Below are 20,352 nucleotides of genomic sequence, written 5' to 3' on the forward strand. Positions count from 1 at the left end.
TACTGAAACGACCAGTTCCTTCTATTTTACATATCTTATTTAAGAGTGTGTACCATTTGCTGTTTTTTAAGTACATATTTTAAATCTTATGTGGATAGTAAAGAAAATATTTTTACTTTAGCGTGCACCCATTGGTCACTTCAGCAAGTTTGACACAGTGATATGATGTAATTTTAAATATATTTTTGGAAATGTTTTTTTGGGGGGATTATATTATAAATTAAATAAAACTGAAGTGACTATACTGTACATGTTTAGTTTTTCTCACTTTCTGAAGAAACACCACAAAAATATCTCAAAGCATTTAATACCAGAAAATACATCAACATTTTCACAAAATACATCGTTTTATAATATAATCCATGAAATAAAAATAAATGTGTTGTTTGCCTGTTTATTATTAGTCAGTCATTCAAGTGACAATTGTTTTAGACAGTTTTAATATATTACAAATACTGTACATTGTTTTGAAATATATACAAAATAAAAGAACAGATAAATATAAATAAAATAATTTTATAAAGCATTTCATTATGATATAAACCACTATATCTCTGCTGACTCTGTTGGCAATATTGAAACTTTTTTAGTTTCGTGGGCTTCTGTGTAACATGAAATAGCAGTTTCTATCTGTGACATCCAAGATTTCTGGGGAAAAAAGAAGCATATACAACAATCATTAATCATATTTGCCAGATCTTGAAAAACTGTAGAGGCGAGAACAGGCCTAATTAAGCTGTTGATCACAATCTATTGTATGATTATCAACATGTTAACAGTTGCAGATGGGTTGTTTTCAATGTAATCACAAACGGCCATTTTAAATGTTTGCCAACAACACTTTTTTCATTTTTGTTTCGGTGAAAATGGTTCTATACTTAACCCCTAGACGCCGTTAGGATTTTCCATGCTGTCCTAAAAGCACTGGGCTTTTATGCCTTTAGGATGGCATGGAGCGTCTTAACGGGACACTGAACCCAAATTTTGTCTTTTGTAATTCAGATAGAGCATGCAATTTTAAGAAACTTTCTAATTTACTCTTATTATCAAATTTTCTTCATTCTCTTGGAATCTTTATTTGAAAAGCAAGGATGTAAATTTAGATGCCGGCCCATTTTTGGTGAACAACCTGAGTTGTTCTTGCTGATTGGTGGATAAATTAATAAGTGCTGTCCATTTTACTGTACATTGTACTGAACCATAAAAATAGCTTAGATGCCTTCTTTTTCAAATAAAGATAGCAAGAGAACGAAGAAAAATTGATAATAGGAGTAAATTAGAAAGTTGCTTAAAATTGCATGCTCTATCTGAATCACAAAAGACATTTTTTGGGTTCAGTGTCCCTTTATGGCGTCCTGCACCTCTCCTGGTGGATTCAATTAGGGGATATGCCTAGCAACACAGGCAGTCAGTGCCGTTTCGAGTTACATTATCGCAGTCCTTTGCTTAAATTTATTCAAAAAGAAAATATCTTGCACTCTGCCCTCTCTCACTGCCTAGTATGAAAATCACCACCTCTCAAAAATAGTGATAATGAATTCCCAAATACCAATAGCTCTATAAAACCCCTCCTACCTCATTGGCACCTCAGTCTAACATATAGACACGTCAAATAGGTAGGAAAAGAAATAAGAAAAAAAAATAGCAGGGAAAAAAAGATGTGCGCAAAAAAAAACCAACACCAGAAAAATAGGGTGGAGTTTTAGACTCTCACCAGCATGCAAGAAATTAATTTTGCAGGTAAGCATACTTTGTTTTCTTTTATACAGGTGGTGAAAGTCCACAATCCATTACTTCTGGGAACTAATCTCCAAACTGTGGAGTCCACGAGTAATGAAACCTAAAGGGTGGGATATAAGAAACATCTTTTTCTCTTGTTAAGTGTATTCAGTACACGGGTCATCCATTACTTATGGGATATATTCCCTTCCCAACAGGAAGTTGCAAGAGGATCACCCAAGCAGAGCTGCTATATAGCTCCTCCCCTCACATGTCATATCCAGTCATTCTCTTGCAACCCTCAACTAGATAGGAGGTCGTGAGAGGACTGTGGTGTTTTATACTTAGTTTATTTCTTCAATCAAAAGTTTGTTATTTTTAAATGGCACTGGAGTGTGCTGTTTTTCTCAGGCAGTATTTGGAAGAAGAATCTGCCTGCGTTTTCTATGATCTTAGCAGAAGTAACTAAGATCCACTGGCTGTTCTCGCACATTCTGAGGAGTGGGGTAATTTCAGAAAGGGAATAGCGTGCGGGGTCTCCTGCAAATAAGGTATGTGCAGTAAAATGTTTTTCTAAGGAATGGAATTGACTAAGAAAATACTGCTGATACCGATGTAATGTAAGTAAAGCCTTAAATGCAGTGACAGCGACTGGTATCGGGCTGATTAATGTATATACAGTAAAGTAATTTTCTAAGGAATGGAATTTGACTAAGAAAATGCTACTAATACTGAAGTAATGTAATAAGCCTTAACTGCAGTAGAAGGACTGGTATCAGGCTTATCAATAGAGATATATACTCTTTAAAAAAGGATGCTTAAAACGTTTGCTGGCATGTTTAATCGTTTTTGTGAGGTACATTGGTGATAAAACTTATTGGGGCATAAATTTTTCCACATGGCTGACATATTTCTGCATAGAAACAGTTAACTGAAGCTCCCACTGTTGTAATAATGAGTGGGAGGGGCCTATTTTAGCGCTTTTTTGCGCAGTAAAAATTCAGTCTCAGTCTTCCTGCTTCCTGCATGACCCAGGACGTCTCTAGAGAGCTTAAGGGACTTCAAAAGTCATTTTGAGGGAGGTAATCAGTCATAGCAGACCTGTGACAGTGTGTTTGACTGTGTTAAAAAACGTTTTTTTCTCTATTGCTTATCCGTTTTGGGTATTAAGGGGTTAATCATCCATTTGCAAGTGGGTGCAATGCTCTGCTAACTTAATACATTTACTGTGAAAATTTGGTTGCTATAACTGATTTGGTTCATTGTTATTTCAACTGTGACAGTTTTTTTGTGCTTCTTAAAGGCGCAGTAGCGTTTTCTATATTGCTTGTAAATTTATTTAAAGTGTTTTCCAAGTCTGCTAGTCTTTTTGCTAGTCTGTTAAACATGTCTGACACAGATGAATCTGTTTGTTCACTATGTTTGAAGGCCAGTGTGGAGCCCCATAGAAATATGTGTACTAAATGTATTGATTTCACTTTAAATAATAAAGGTCAGTCTTTATCTATAAAGGAATTATCACCAGACAACGAGGGGGAAGTTATGCCGACTAACTCTCCTCACGTGTCAGTACCTTCGCCTCCCGCTCAGGAGGCGCGTGATATTGTGGCGCCAAGTACATCAGAGACGCCCATACAAATCACTTTACAAGACATGGCTACTAGTATGAATAATACCCTGACAGAAGTATTATCTAAATTGCCAGAATTAAGAGGCAAGCGCGATTGCTCGGGGATAAGGACAGAGCGCGCTGGTGCTGTGAGAGCCATGTCCGATACTGCGTCACAGTTTGCAGAACATGAGGACGGAGAGCTTCATTCTGTGGGTGACGGATCTGATCCAGGGAAACCGGATTCAGAGATCTCTAATTTTAAATTTAAGCTAGAGAACCTCCGTGTATTGCTAGGGGAGGTTTTAGCGGCTCTGAATGACTGTAATACAGTTGCAATTCCAGAGAAATTATGTAGGCTGGATAGATACTATGCGGTACCGGTGTGTACTGACGTTTTTCCTATACGTAAAAGGCTTACAGAAATTATTAGCAAGGAGTGGGATAGACCCGGTGTGCCCTTTTCCCCACCTCCTATATTTAGGAAAATGTTTCCAATAGACGCCACTACACGGGACTTATGGCAGACGGTCCCTAAGGTGGAGGGAGCAGTTTCTACTTTAGCTAAGCGTACCACTATCCCGGTGGAGGATAGTTGTGCTTTTTCGGATCCAATGGATAAAAAATGAGGTTACCTTAAGAAAATATTTGTTCAACAAGGTTTTATCTTACAGCCCCTTGCATGCATTGCGCCTGTCACTGCTGCTGCGGCATTCTGGTTTGAGTCTCTAGAAGAGGCCATTCACACAGCTCCATTGGATGAAATTATGGACAAGCTTAAAGCACTTAAGCTAGCTAATGCATTTGTTTCTGATGCCATTGTACATTTAACTAAACTAACGGCTAAGAACTCCGGATTCGCCATCCAGGCGCGCAGAGCGCTATGGCTTAAATCCTGGTCAGCTGACGTGACTTCTAAATCTAAATTGCTTAATATTCCTTTCAAGGGGCAAACCTTATTCGGGCCCGGCTTGAAAGAAATTATCGCTGACATTACTGGAGGTAAGGGTCATAATCTTCCTCAGGACGGGGCCAAATCAAAGGCCAAACAGTCTAATTTTCGTGCCTTTCGAAACTTCAAGGCAGGAACAACATCAACTTCCTCCGCTCCAAAACAGGAAGGAACTGTTGCTCGTAACAGACAGGCCTGGAAAACTAACCAGTCCTGGAACAAGGGCAAGCAGGCAAGAAAACCTACTACTGCCCCTAAGACAGCATGAAGGGATGGCCCCCTATCCGGAAACGGATCTAGTGGGGGGCAGACTTTCTCTCTTCGCCCAGGCGTGGGCAAGAGATGTCCAGGATCCCTGGGCGTTGGAGATCATATCTCAGGGATATCTTCTGGACTTCAAGGCTTCTCCTCCTCAAGGGAGATTTCATCTTTCAAGGTTATCAGAAAACCAGATAAAGAAAGAGGCATTCCTACGCTGCGTACAAGACCTCCTAGTAATGGGGGTGATCCACCCAGTTCCGCGGCCGGAACAAGGACAGGGATTTTATTCAAATCTGTTTGTGGTTCCCAAGAAAGAGGGTACCTTCAGACCAATTTTGGATCTAAAGATCTTAAACAAATTCCTAAGAGTTCCATCGTTCAAAATGGAAACTATTCGGACCATCCTACCCATGATCCAAGAGGGTCAGTACATGACCACAGTGGACTTAAAGGATGCCTACCTTCACATACCGATTCACAAAGATCATCATCGGTTCCTAAGATTTGCTTTTCTAGACAGGCATTACCAATTTGTAGCTCTCCCCTTCGGGTTGGCTACGGCCCCGAGAATCTTTACAAAGGTTCTGGGCTCACTTCTGGCGGTTCTAAGACCGCGAGGCATAGCGGTGGCTCCGTATCTAGACGACATCCTGATACAGGCGTCAAGCTTTCAAAATGCCAAGTCTCATACAGAGATAGTTCTGGCATTTCTGAGGTCGCATGGGTGGAAGGTGAACGTGGAAAAGAGTTCTCTATCACCACTCACAAGAGTCTCCTTCCTAGGGACTCTGATAGATTCTGTAGAAATGAAAATTTACCTGACGGAGGCCAGGTTATCAAAACTTCTAAATGCTTGCCGTGTCCTTCATTCCATTCCACGCCCGTCAGTGGCTCAGTGCATGGAAGTAATCGGCTTAATGGTAGCGGCAATGGACATAGTGCCATTTGCGCGCCTGCATCTCAGACCGCTGCAATTGTGCATGCTAGGTCAGTGGAATGGGGATTACTCAGATTTGTCCCCCCTACTAAATCTGGATCAAGGGACCAGAGATTCTCTTCTCTGGTGGCTATCTCGGGTCCATCTGTCCAAGGGTATGACCTTTCGCAGGCCAGATTGGACGATTGTAACAACAGATGCCAGCCTTCTAGGCTGGGGCGCAGTTTGGAATTCCCTGAAGGCTCAGGGATCGTGGACTCAGGAGGAGAAACTCCTCCCAATAAATATTCTGGAGTTAAGAGCAATATTCAATGCTCTTCTAGCTTGGCCTCAGTTAGCAACACTGAGGTTCATCAGATTTCAGTCGGACAACATCACGACTGTGGCTTATATCAACCATCAAGGGGGAACCAGGAGCTCCCTAGCGATGTTAGAAGTCTCAAAGATTATTCGCTGGGCAGAGTCTCACTCTTGCCACTTGTCAGCGATCCACATCCCAGGCGTGGAGAACTGGGAGGCGGACTTTCTAAGTCGTCAGACTTTTCATCCGGGGGAGTGGGAACTCCATCCGGAGGTGTTTGCTCAACTGGTCCATCGTTGGGGCAAACCAGAACTGGATCTCATGGCGTCTCGCCAGAACACCAAACTTCCTCGTTACGGATCCAGGTCCAGGGACCCGGGAACGACGCTGATAGATGCTCTAGCAGCTCCTTGGTTCTTCAACATGGCTTATGTGTTTCCACCGTTTCTTCTGCTACCTCGACTGATTGCCAAGATCAAACAGGAGAGAGCATCAGTGATTCTGATAGCGCCTGCGTGGCCACGCAGGACCTGGTATGCAGACCTGGTGGACATGTCGTCCTGTCCACCATGGACTCTACCTTTGAGGCAAGACCTTCTAATACAAGGTCCTTTCAATCATCCAAATCTAGTTTCTCTGAGGCTGACTGCATGGAGATTGAACGCTTGATCCTATCAAAGCGTGGCTTCTCCGAGTCAGTTATTGATACCTTAATACAGGCACAAAAGCCTGTTACCAGGAAAATCTACCATAAGATATGGCGTAAATACCTGTATTGGTGCGAATCCAAGAGTTACTCATGGAGTAAGGTTAGGATTCCTAGGATATTGTCCTTTCTCCAATAGTGTTTGGAAAAGGGCTTATCAGCTAGTTCGTTAAAGGGACAGATTTCTGCTCTGTCTTATTTTGCACAAGCGTCTGGCAGAAGTTCCAGACGTCCAGGCTTTTTGCCAGGCTTTGGCTAGGATTAAGCCTGTGTTTAAAACTGTTGCTCCTCCGTGGAGCTTAAACTTGGTTCTTAAAGTTCTTCAAGGAGTTCCGTTTGAACCCCTTCATTCCATTGATATTAAACTTTTATCTTGGAAAGTTCTGTTTTTGATGGCTATTTCCTCGGCTCGAAGAGTCTCGGAGTTATCCGCCTTACATTGTGATTCTCCTTATCTGATTTTCCATTCAGACAAGGTAGTTCTGCGTACTAAACCTGGGTTTTTACCTAAGGTAGTCTCTAACAGGAATATCAATCAGGAGATTGTTGTTCTATCTTTATGTCCTAATCCTTCTTCAAAGAAGGAACGACTTTTGCATAATCTGGACGTAGTCCGTGCCCTGAAATTCTATTTACAGGCAACTAAAGATTTTCGTCAAACTTCTTCCCTGTTTGTCGTTTACTCTGGACAGAGGAGAGGTCAAAAAGCTTCGGCAACCTCTCTCTCCTTTTGGCTTCGTAGCATAATACGTTTAGCCTATGAGACTGCTGGACAGCAGCTCCCTGAAAGAATTACAGCTCATTCCACTAGAGCTGTGGCTTCCACCTGGGCCTTTAAGAATGAGGCCTCTGTTGAACAGATTTGCAAGGCTGCGACTTGGTCTTCGTTTCACACCTTTTCAAAATTTTACAAATTTGACACTTTTGCTTCTTCGGAGGCTGTTTTTGGGAGAAAGGTTCTACAGGCAGTGGTTCCTTCCGTTTAAGTTCCTGCCTTGTCCCTCCCATCATCCGTGTACTTTAGCTTTGGTATTGGTATCCCATAAGTAATGGATGACCCGTGGACTGAATACACTTAACAAGAGAAAACATAATTTATGCTTACCTGATAAATTTATTTCTCTTGTAGTGTATTCAGTCCACGGCCCGCCCTGTCTTTTTTAAGGCAGATCTAAATTTTAATTTAAACTCCAGTCACCACTGCACCCTATGGTTTCTCCTTTCTTGTCTTGTTTCGGTCGAATGACTGGATATGACATGTGAGGGGAGGAGCTATATAGCAGTTGGAAGACAGCAAGGTAGTCTTTGCTTAACTTCCAACCTTTTATGCTACCCCTATATAGAAAACCAGGGTTTGTTGCTCTGTTTTTTCTTTTTCTACAGGTCCCTGGTAGAGTTCATATGAGTCTGTCATACCTAATCTGTTCCTGCCCTGCAGCTGAAGCTCCTAAGGTAAGTGCTTTTATTCCTTCTAGGAGTTAAGAGTATAATATCCCTTTACTGTGGGGATTATTTTGGGCAGCAGACCCAGGGTACCTCTGCTAGGAGTCCCTTTTTTACTCATTAATCCCTTAGTCAGGGAGGGGACATTGATAGGTGTCCGGTTGGCACCTCATTGCCTCATGGAGGGGTCTGGAAAATTTGTATATCCTTTACTGGGGATATCTTTTTTAATCTAATCAGTCTAGAGAACAGGCTGAAAATCCCTACTCTCAGCAAGCGGCGGGCCTTCCCTGTCTATTCTTAACAGGTATTCCTGTGGTTCCAGTTCTGCCCTATTACAACATGTTGTGGGGCCGATTCATGAGTTGGTGAGTTTACAGTTTGCCGTAGTCTGGCTTATGCTGTTAAATTGTTAAACAGGACGAGGTCTAGAGAGTCTGTTTACTCGGTTCGCTCACGTTCCCCTGATCTCTCTGTCTCATGTTGTAGGACCGGCATTATTTGATTACCGGTCGATATTCTGATTTAGGCATATTCATTTGTATCAGTGACGATAGTTATGAGCACCAGTAGTGCAGTGCCTTACTTTATACTTTGTTGGGACAGGTCTTGTGAACAGGGTCTTCCTTATTGGGCTTCTGTTAGATGTTCCCTTCAAGGTTAAGCCTTATAGTGTTATTGTTTTCACTTTAAGCAAAGTTTGTTTGTTTTTGGCGCCATTTTATTGTACTATTCCGTGGCGGTAGTACACACTTTAGTCTGCATTTCCCGCAATGATCTGTGTTTCTTTTGCAAGATGTATCGAGTCCACAGATTCATCCTAACGTGTGGGATATTGTCCTTCCTTACAGGAAGTAGCAAAGAGAGCACCACAGCAGAGCTGTCTATATAGCTCCCCCCTTAAATCCACCCCCCAGTCATTCGCTTTGCTGGCTCTAAGCAGGAAGAGTAAAGAGAAGAGGTGTAAACTGTTAGTTTTATTTTAACTTCAATCAAGTGTTTGTTATTTTTAAATGGTACCGGTGTTGTACTATTTACTCTCAGGCAGGACATAGATGAAGATTTCTGCCTGGAGGATGATGATCTTAGCATTTGTAACTAAGGTCCACTGCTGTTCCCACAGAAGCTGAGGAGTACAGGAAAACTTCAGTGTGAGGAACAGTTTCTTGCTATACAGCAATGAGGTATGTTCAGTCATATTTTCTGCAGAGACTGTGTTAACTCAGAAAGACTGACAGTGTCCCCATTAGGGGAAGCAGTAATCCTAGTGTTATCAGAGGTTTTTACTAGCTTGCATAAAGGGTTAATTTTTTGTGGGCACTCAGTTATGTAAATTTGGGACAAACGTTTTTGTGTCTGGGAGTAACGTTTTCTGTTTTATGGGACATTTGCTTGAGGATTCTTTGGGGTTGTTTATAACCCACATGGCTTTCAGGCAGGGTTTGTTAGTTTTGTGTAGGCCCCAGCAACATCAAGTGAGGTGGGCGGGGCCTACATTTACAAGCAGCAAGCAACTTCTCCTGAGGTCCTGAGAGTCTTCTGAGGGACTAATTGAAGCTTTAAACCCCATATTATCGGTTCCTTAAAGGGACAGATATCTGCTTTGTCTATTCTGTTGCACAAGCGTCTGGCAGATGTCCCAGACGTTCAGGCTTTACTTAGAATTAAGCCTGTTGCTCCGCCATGGAGTCTCAATTTAGTTCTTAAAGTTCTTCAGGGGGTTCCGTTTGAACCCATGCATTCCATAGATATTAAGCTTCTATCTTGGAAAGTTCTATTTCTAGTTGCTATCTCTTCAGCTCGAAGAGTTTCTGAACTATCTGCATTACAATGTGACTCGCCTTATCTTGTTTTCCATGCTGATAAGGTGGTTTTGCGTACCAAACCTGGGTTCCTCCCTAAGGTTGTTTCTAACAGGAATATCAATCAGGAAATTGTTGATCCTTCTCTGTGTCCTAATCCTTCTTCTAAGAAGGACCATCTGTTGCACAACTTGGACGTGGTTCGTGCCTTGAAGTTTTATTTGTAGGCAACCAAAGATTTTCGCCAATCATCTTCTTTGTTTGTTGTCTATGCTGGAAAGCGTAGAGGTCAAAAGGCTATGGCTACCTCTTTCCTTTTGGCTGAAAAGCATCATCCGTTTGGCTTATGAGACTGCTGGACAGCAGCCTCCTGAAAGAATTACCGCTCACTCGACTAGAGCGGTGGCTTCCACATGGGCTTTTAAAAATGATGCTTCTGTTGAACAGATTTGTCTTCACTTCATACCTTTTCCAAATCTTACAAATTTGATACTTTTGCTTCTTCGGAGGCTATTTTTGGGAGAAAGGTTTTGCAAGCAGTGGTGCCTTCCGTTTAGGTTCCTGTCTTGTCCCTCCCTTCATCCGTGTCCTAAAGCTTTGGTATTGGTATCCCACAAGTTAGGATGAATCCGTGGACTCGGTACATCTTGCAAAAGAAAACAATGTATGCTTACCTGATAAATGTCTTTATTTTGCGATGTACCAAGTCCACGGCCCGCCCTGTCTATTCAAGACAGATAGTATTTTTTATGTAAACTTCAGTCACCTCTGCACCTTATAGTTTCTCCTTTTCTTCCTTGGCCTTCGGTCGAATGACTGGGGTGTGGAGTTAAGGGGGGAGCTATATAGACAGCTCTGCTGTGGTGCTCTCTTTGCTACTTCCTGTCAGGAAGGACAATATCCCACAAGTTAGGATGAATCCGTGGACTCGGTACTTCGCAAAAGAAAGAAATTTATCAGGTAAGCATAAATTCTGTTTTTTTGGCACTCTTTTTTTTACACATAATAGTTTTATTTAATGTGTACTTAAGTCAGAGGGACTGCGTTGCTTTTGTACCTAAAGCCTGTATTCAGTTGACAGGGGAGTTTTATCTCTTATTGCGGCCAATTCTAATTATTATTATCGGTTATTTGTAGAGCGCCAACAGATTCTGCAGCGCTAATTGTGTGTCGTAAAATCAAACTTATAATGCTTCAGCATCCTTAAGTAATATATAAAAGACATTTATTTTAAAGGGAACTATATATAACTCATAGCAAGGACTTTTTAACCCTTATCCTTATTTGCATGTGTCTATATTTTATTATCTTTTTACGTACTGAGGGGTTGTCTCTTAATGTTTGTAACATAATGGACCTTTAAGACATAACATAATGGCTCCTTAAGACATACTTATCAGTAATATGTGGTCACAAAACTAAATTTATGCTTACCTGATAAATTTATTTCTCTTGTGGTGTATCCAGTCCACACTTTCATCCATTACTTGTGGGATATTCTCCTTCCCAACAGGAAGTTGCAAGAGGACACCCACAGCAGAGCTGTCTATATAGTTCCTCCCCTAACTGCCACCCCCAGTCATTCGACCGAAGACAAGCAAGAAAAAAGGAGAAACTATAGGGTGCAGTGGTGACTTTAGTTTAAAAATAAAAAACACCTGCCTTAAAATGACAGGGCGGGCCGTGGACTGGATACACCACAAGAGAAATAAATTTATCAGGTAAGCATAAATTTTGTTTTCTCTTGTAAGGTGTATCCAGTCCACGGATCATCCATTACTTGTGGGATACCAATACCAAAGCTTTAGGACATGGATGAAGGGAGGGACAAGGCAGGAACTTAAAACGGAAGGCACCACTGCCTGTAAGACCTTTCTCCGAAAAATATCCTCTGAAGAAGCAAAAGTATCGAATTTGTAGAATTTAGAAAAAGTATGAATCGAAGACCAAGTCGCCGCCTTACAAATCTGTTCAACAGAGGCCTCATTTTTAAAAGCCCATGTGGTAGCCACCGCTCTAGTGGAATGAGCTGTAATTCTTTCAGGCCAGCAGTCTCATAAGCTAAGCGGATTATGCTTCTCAGCCAAAAAGAAAGAGAAGTTGCCGAAGCCTTTTGGCCTCTCCTCTGTCCAGAGTAGACAACAAACAAAGCAGATGTTTGACAAAAATCCTTTGTAGCTTGTAAATAAAACTTTAAAGCACGAACCACATCAAGATTGTGTAATAGACGTTCCTTCTTTGAGGAAGGATTAGGACATAATGAAGGAACAACAATCTCCTGATTGATATTCTTATTAGATACTACCTTAGGAAGAAACCCAGGTTTGGTACGCAAAACTACCTTATCTGCATGGAAGATCAGATAAGGGGAATCGCACTGTAAAGCAGATAACTCCGAAACTCTTTGAGCCGAGGAGATAGCTACTAAAAACAGAACTTTCCAAGATAAAAGTTTAATATCTATGGAATGCAAAGGTTCAAACGGAACCCCTTGAAGAACTTTAAGAACTAAATTTAAACTCCATGGTGGAGCAACAGGTTTAAACACAGGCTTGATTCTAACTAAAGCCTGACAAAACGTCTGGAACCTCAGCCAGACGTTTGTGCAAAAGAATAGACAGAGCAGAAATCTGTCCCTTTAAGGAACTAGCTGACAATCCCTTCTCCAATCCCTCTTGGAGAAAGGATAAGATTCTAGGAATCCTGACTTTACTCCATGAGTAACCCTTGGATTCACACCAATAAAGATATTTACACCATATCTTATGATAGATTTTCCTGGTGACAGGCTTTCGAGCCTGAATTAAGGTATCAATGACAGACTCGGAAAAACCACGCTTTTATAGAATCAAGCGTTCAATCTTCAAGCAGTCAGACGCAGAGAAATTAGATTTGGATGTTTGAATGGACCTTGAAGTAGAAGGTCCTCCCTTAGCGACAGAGTCCATGGTGGAAAGGATGACATGTCCACCAGATCTGCATACCAAGTCCTGCGTGGCCACGCAGGAGCTATCAAAATCACCGAAGCTCTCTCCTGCTTGATCTTGGCAATCAGACGAGGGAGCAGAGGAAACGGTGGAAACACATAAGCCAGGCTGAAGGACCAGGGCGCTGCTAGAGCATCTATCAGTGCTGCCTTGGGATCCCTGGACCTGTAACGAGGAAGCTTGGAGTTCTGACGAGACGCCATGAGATCCAGTTGTGGTTTGCCCCATAGTTGAATCAACTGGGCAAATACCTCAGGATGGAGCTCCCACTCCCCCGGATGAAAAGTCTGCCGACTTAGGAAATCCGCCTCCCAGTTCTCTACACCTGGGATATGGATAGCTGAGAGATGGCAAGAGTGAACCTCTGCCCATAGAATTATCTTTGAAACCTCCAACATTGCCAGGGGGCTCCTTGTTCCCCCCTGATGGTTGATATAGGCTACAGTCGTGATGTTGTCCGACTGAAATCTGATGAACCTGACCGCAGCTAGCTGAGGCCAAGCCTGAAGAGCATTGAATATCGCTCTTAGTTCCAGAATGTTTATCGGAAGGAGGTCTTCCTCCTGAGTCCACAAACCCTGAGCCTTCAGGGAGTTTGAGACTGCGCCCCAGCCCAGAAGGCTGGCATCTGTCATCACTATAGTCCATTCTGGCCTGCGGAAACTCATTCCCCTGGACAGATGGACCCGAGATAGCCACCAGAGAAGAGAATCCCTGGTCTCTTGATCCAGATTTAGCAGAGGGGACAAATCTGTGTAATCCCCATTCCACTGATTGAGCATGCAAAGTACAGTGGTCTGAGATGTAGGCGGGCAAACGGAACTATGTCCATTGGCGCTACCATAAAGCCGATTACTTCCATACACTGAGCCACTGACGGCCGAGAAGTGGAATAAAAAGCACGGCATGAAGTTAGAAGCTTTGACAACCTGACCTCTGTCAGAAAAATCTTCATTTCTTCTGAATCTATCAGAGTTCCTAGGAAGGAAACTCTTGTTAGAGGGGAGAGAGAACTCTTTTCTTCGTTCACCTTCCACCCGTGAGACCTCAGGAATGCCAGAACAATGTCCGTATGGGACTTGGCGATTTGAAAAGTCGACGCCTGAATCAGAATGTCGTCTAGATAAGGAGCCACCGCTATGCCTCGTGGCCTTAGAACCGCCAGTAGGGACCCTAGAACCTTCGTAAAGATTTTTGGAGCCGTGGCTAACCCGAAGGGAAGAGCCACAAACTGGTAATGCCTGTCTAGGAAGGCGAACCTGAGAAACAGATGATGATCTCTGTGTATCGTAATGTGGAGATAAGCATCCTTTAAGTCCACGGTAGTCATATATTGGCCCTCCTGGATCATAGGTAGGATGGTTCGAATAGTCTCCATCTTGAAGGATGGGACCCTGAGAAATTTGTTTTGGATCTTGAGATCCAAGATTGGTCTGAAAGTTCCCTCTTTTTTTGGAACTATAAACAGATTTGAATAGAATCCCTGCCCCTGTTCCTCCCTTGGAACTGGGTGGATCACTCCCATAAACAGAAGGTCTTGAACGCAACGTAAGAATGCCTCTCTCTTTATCTTTGGAGATGAGGCTTTGAAATCCAGAAGATATCCCTGGGAAACAATCTCCAGAGCCCAGGGATCCTGGACGTCTCTTGCCCAAGCCTGGGCGAAGAGAGAAAGTCTGCCCCCAACTAGATCCGGTCCCGGATCGGGGGCTACTCCTTCATGCTGTCTTAGAGGCAGCAGCAGGTTTTTTGGCCTGCTTTCCCTTGTTCCAAGCCTGGTTAGGTCTCCAGACTGGCTTGGACTGGGCAAAATTTCCCTCTTGTTTTGCAGTAGAGGAAGTTGAAGCTGAGCCACTCTTGAAGTTTCGAAAGGAACGAAAATTAGTCTGTTTGGTCCTTAATTTGTTGGACCTATCCTGGGGAAGGGCGTGGCCTTTTCCTCCAGTAATATCAGAAATTATCTCCTTCAGTCCAGGCCCGAATAGGGTCTGTCCTTTGAAGGGGATGTTGAGAAGCTTAGACTTTGAAGTAACGTCAGCTGACCAGGATTTAAGCCATAGCGCCCTACACGCCTGAATGGCAAAACCTGAATTCTTAGCCGTTAGCTTTGTTAAATGAGAAACGGCGTCAGAAATAAATGAATTGGCTAACTTAAGAGCTTTAAGCCTGTCTAGGATATCATCCAACGGGGTCTCCACCTGTAGAGCTTCCTCAAGAGACTTGAACCAGAAAGCCGCTGCAGCAGTGACTGGGGCAATACATGCAAGAGGCTGGAGAATAAAACCTTGTTGTATAAAGATTTTCTTAAGGAAACCCTCTAATTTTTTATCCATTGGATCTAGGAAAGCACAACTGTCCTCGACGGGGATAGTTGTACGCTTAGCTAGGGTAGAGACTGCTCCCTCCACCTTAGGGACCGTCTGCCACGAGTCCTGTGTAGCGGCATCTATGGGAAACATCTTTTTGAAAGCAGGAGGGGGAGAGAACGGTACACCTGGTCTATCCCATTCCTTAGTAATAATTTCTGAAAACCTCTTAGGGATTGGAAAAACATCAGTGTAAACAGGCACTGCAAAGTATTTGTCCATTTTACACAATTTCTCTGGGACTACAATGGTGTCACAGTCATTCAGAGTCAGAGTGAAGTAACGCCTTCCCTGAATCCGAAATGTCACCCACAGATAGAAGCTCTCCTGCTTCGGCTTCTGTACATTGTGAGGGTATATGTACTTGGCGTCACTTGAGCGGGAGATATAGGTTCTGACACATTGGAAGAGCTAGGTAGTTTTAAGGTCAGTGCATTTGGTACACATTCTAAGAGGGGGTTCCACAATGGCTTCTAAACATAATGAACAAGGAGTTTCCTCTATGTCAGACATGTTTAACAGACTAGTAATGAGACCAGCAAGCTTGGAAAACACTTCAATAAATGTGAAAAAGCAATTAAACAAAAACGGTACTGTGCCTTTAAGAGAAAAAAAACTACCACATAAACTGCAAAACAGTGTTAAAAAGTAGTAAACTCTACGAAATTTTTACAGTGTGTATAAGAGACTAAAGCAGCATTGCACCCACTTGCAAATGGATGATTAACCCCTTAGGCCCCAAACCGGATTAGAAAAACGGTAAAACCGTTAAAAAACAGTCAAACACACTGCCACAGCTCTGCTGTGGTTCCTACCTGCCCTTAAACACGATTTTTGCAGGAAAAAAAACGCTCTATAGTGGTCCTAGATGCCAGAGAGTAAAACAGTACAACGCCGGTACCGTTTAAAAATAACAAACTCTTGATTGAAGGTAAAAACTACACTGTCACCACATATCTCTTGATACTTCCTTTCTTGTCGAGAGTTGCAAGAGAATGACTGGGGGTGGCAGTTAGGGGAGGAGCTATATAGACAGCTCTGCTGTGGGTGTCCTCTTGCAACTTCCTGTTGGGAAGGAGAATATCCCACAAGTAATGGATGAACCCATGGACTGGATACACCTTTACAAGAGAAATAGGTTTATATTTTCATTGTCTTCTCTGATGCCGGCTTGACACTGGAAGTGTATTTTCTCTTTGGTTTTTGTACAACGGAGGAGCCCTCTGGTGTCTCAGTAGTATCTCGCTGGAACACAACATGACTCATTAGAGTTTTAGTACAGATGGGGGCATGTCTCCCTGGTCTGATTATAACTCTAGGTTTTATTGGTTTTGACTCCATATATTATTGTAGTCAGGTTCAGGTTTTTTCAGCGAAGGACTATTGCAAAAGAAGTCCTAGTTATCCTTCTGATTTTAGGACTATATTATTTTCTTTTGTTGAGCTTTAATGCTCATATGTACTTTTTTTTTTTGGAAGCCTTTTTTTGCTCAAGCTAAGAAGTATGGAGACAATTTTTTATTCCCCCCTTTGTGGGGAAATTTACAGTTTGTACTGGTTCATTCCTTTTTATATATGTTATCTATAGTATGCTATGTCCCTCATAGAGAGTGGATTTTCTTCTAAGGAATCCATACTCAGGGAGTGGTGATCAGTTGTCCGTATAGGACTTAACTTCCAACATCAAACTCTATACTGATCACCTATGATTTGTGTTGTTTGATCTCCTTTTATCTTGCATGGTAAAAGATACAGGATGGATGTTCATGTTTTGTCCTCTATCAGAGATTTAATGTAGGGAGAGTTTTTCTCTATTTGTTAAGAGAATCTCCTCTGACTGAACAGGACTTAGATTTTAATATTTTTCGTCCTTTCCAGCTCAACTGATCCTCAGTGGTCTGGGGTCCAGGCTTCAAACCTGAAGCTATCTAAGGACAGAGTGGTTCAGTTCCACCTTCTGGGTACCAGACCCCCGGACCATGAAGTATCTTATCAGATTTTTCAAGGCTCTGTCCTTCAACTTGGAAATGTTGATGTTCTTCCTTTAGTTCCAGAGGGTCAGTTCATATCTTTCTTCAAACTGAGGGACGCTTCCTTTGTGTTCTTTTCACAAGGAATATTTAGGATTTGCCTTTCTAGACAGATTTTCTGTTTGTAGTCTTCCTTTCGGCCTATCCTCGGCCATTTAAATATTTAAAAGGTTCTAAATGCTCCCTGGACTATGGCCAGACATCTAGGATTTGCAGTGGCTCCTTCCCTGGACGATATTTTGATTTAGGCTCCATCTTTTCATTTAGCAAATTCCCATTCGGATTCTATGGTTGTTTCTCCATGAATCAGAAAGGAAAAAAAAAAAAAAAGAGTTCCTTTTTGCCTTATCCCAGGGGAAGTTTTGGGGGAACGATCAGGTTCGATCTCCATGAAGATTTTCTTGACTGAGGTCAGGATATCAAATCTTCTTGCTATCTGTCTTTCTCAGCCTTTTGACTAGGATCACTTGTAGTATCTGTTCTTATCAGTTTAATATCAGATTGTCATCTGTCTGGGAACCATATATTATATGGATATCTTGGACAGGGAGATGGAAGAAGAGCTTGCTCAAGCCACTCCACACATTGGCCTAGTATTGCTGTTCCTTCAGGAATGGTACTCCACTCTATGTTCTCCCCTCCATCAGTGGCTCTGCGTAGGGAAGTCATTGGTCTTATGGTAGTTTCAAGGGACTTTATTCCTTTTTTCTCGTTTCCATCTGAGACCTTTATAGCTTTACTTGCTCAGATATTTATACAGAATGCTCTTGGACCTCTCTGAAGATAGTCTTAGACTTACAGACTTGAGATTCCATGTCCTGGTGGTTCTCTCAGGACCACCTGTCCCAGGGCACATGCTTCCTGAGCCTGTCGGGCTGGGTTTCAGTCTAGGTTCATTTAAGTCAGGGGGTGCCTCTCCCATTAAATATCCTAGAGTGACCTAACTGTGTTTAGTCTGGTGTGTCAGAATTCAAATCGGACTATTTTTCTTCGGTGGCTTGTACAACCGCCGAGGAAAGAACTAAAAGTTCCTTTGTCATGAAAGTGGTAACTCTAGTTCCTCAGTGAGCGGAGTCTCTTTGTGGTCTCCTTTCTGCCATTCCACAGTCCAGAAGTGGACATCTGAGAAGCACTTTTTTCTGAGCATATAGACCTTCATCCAGAAGTATTCTCAGTGTTTAACTTTCATATGGGGAGTTCAGGAGGATCTGATGGCGTTCTTGTCTAAACGCTAACCATCCAATTTTCGAATCTAAATCATGGAATCTGCACTCAGTTCTGGTCCATGTCTGGCAGTTCAAAGGGACTTCAGTTTCTTTGTCCTTTTCCTCCGTTTTCCCTCCTTCCTCAGATGATAGCCCATGTCTATCAGGAGTGGGCTTCGGAGTTGCCCCAGCTTGACCTCACAAAATTAGTTTTGCGGATCTGGTGCAGATATTCTTTCCTAGTGGAAATTCCTCTGAGGAAGGACCTTCTACTTCGGGGTCCTTTTTCTACAATCCTATCTTAGATTCTCTGAAGCTGACTGTTTGGAGATTGGACGAATAGTCTTGTCTGACCGAGATTTTTCAGACATGGTGATGGCTCCATGATTCTGACCTGGAGACCGACTTGTCAGTCACTACTCTAAAGAGCCAGATCTCTGCCCTCTCAATTCTTTTTCTCACGTCCGGCTAACTTACCGAATGTTCTATTCTTTATTCAGGCCTTGGTTAGAATTGGCCTGTGTTTTAGTTGGTTGCTACTTCGTGGAGCCTCAATCTTGTTCTTAGGGTTCTGCAGAAGGCTCCGTTTGTGCCTATGCACTCTGTTGTAAGATATCCTGCTCATAAAGTCTCTGAGCTTCGGCTCCGCAGTGTGACCCTCCTTCCCTATTTTTTATGCGGATGTGGCGGTCCTTTGTACCAATTTAAATGTTTTTTTCCTAAGGTGGTTTCAGACTACAATATTAATCAGAAATGTTTTATTTCCTTTATGTCCTAATCCTTCCTTTCATCAGGAACAGCTTTTGGCATAACCTAAAGGTTGTGCGTGCTCGAACATTTTATCTGTAGACACCTAGAGATGGACAATTTATTGCACTTTTTGTTGTTTTTCTGGCAATCTGAACTCAGAAGGCAACTTTTACTTTTTCTTTTGGTTGCAAAGTGGTGTTCGGTTGGACAACAGTCTTCTGAGGGATTTTCAGTTCATTCCTCTAGGACTGTATCTCCTTCTTGGGCCTTTAAAGAGGAAGCTTTTGTGGATCCGATCTGCGAGGAGGCCTCTTGGTTCTCATTGCATCTTTTTTACTTTTGAGTTCAGGGAGGAAAGTTCTTCAAGCAGTGCTTCTTTCTGTTTAGGTACGCCAGTCTTGTTTTCCCTCCCTTCTGTGTCATTTAGCTTGGGTAATTGAATGGATTTGTGGAATCTCCATGCCATTTGAAAGTAAACAACATTTATGCTTACCTGATAAATTATTTTCTTTCCTGGCATGGAGATTCCACAACCCGCCCTTAATTTATTTTTAAGGCAGTGTTTGTCTATTTTAACTAAAGGCACTTCTATACCCTTGTGTCATCTTCTCTTTCCATTTCTTCTTCGGCCGAATGACTGGGAGTTATGAGAGTGATACTTAAAGGGACAGTCTAGTCAAAATTAAACTTTCATGATTCAGATAGGGCATGCAATTTTAAACAACTTTCCAATTTACTTCTATTATATAATTTGCTCAATTCTTTAGATATCCTTTGTTGAAGAAATAGCAATGCACATGTAGCCAATCACACAAGGCCTTTATGTGCATCAACCAATCAGCAGCTACTGAGCATATCTAGATATGCTTTTCAGCAAGTGATATCAAGAGAATGAAGCAAATTAGATAATAGAAGTAAATTAGAAAGTTGTTTAAAATGACATGCTCTTTCTAAATCACGAAAGAAAAGAAAAAATGGGTTTCTTGTCCCTTTAACAGCTCTGCTGGGGTGTTCTTGGCTTCCCCCTGGTGGCCAGGAGTTGAATTCCCACTAGTAATTGAATGGATTTGTGGACTCTCCATGCCAGGAAAGAAAATAATTTTTCAGGTAAGCATAAAACATAATTTATGCTTACCTGATAAATTCCTTTCTCCTATAGTGTAGTCAGTCCACGGGTCATCATTACTTATGGGATATTAACTCCTCCCCAACAGGAAGTGCAAGAGGATCACCCAAGCAGAGCTGCTATATAGCTCCTCCCCTCTACGTCACACCCAGTTATTC

General features: G+C 42.3%; 1 protein-coding gene and 2 non-coding genes across 3 annotated transcripts in view; 2 read left to right on the forward strand and 1 right to left on the reverse strand.

The window, feature by feature from the left end:
• Positions 1-380: 380 nt before the first annotated feature.
• The window catches only part of PLEKHG7 (pleckstrin homology and RhoGEF domain containing G7), a 178,844-nt gene continuing 158,872 nt past the window's right edge, over positions 381-20,352 (reverse strand). Inside the window, exon 17 of the mRNA XM_053716903.1 lies at positions 381-648. Coding sequence (XP_053572878.1) covers positions 547-648 — 102 coding nt within the window. The 3' untranslated portion in view covers positions 381-546. The remainder of the gene's footprint in view (positions 649-20,352) is intronic.
• TRNASTOP-UCA (transfer RNA opal suppressor (anticodon UCA)) lies at positions 16,961-17,047 on the forward strand. Its single transcript has one exon. It is a non-coding gene; the product is annotated as a tRNA-Sec (tRNA).
• Positions 17,550-17,740, forward strand: LOC128665306 (U2 spliceosomal RNA). Its single transcript, XR_008403072.1, has one exon. It is a non-coding gene; the product is annotated as a U2 spliceosomal RNA (small nuclear RNA).

Source organism: Bombina bombina, chromosome 6 (genome assembly GCF_027579735.1).
Source record: "Bombina bombina isolate aBomBom1 chromosome 6, aBomBom1.pri, whole genome shotgun sequence".
Taxonomy (NCBI): domain Eukaryota; kingdom Metazoa; phylum Chordata; class Amphibia; order Anura; family Bombinatoridae; genus Bombina; species Bombina bombina.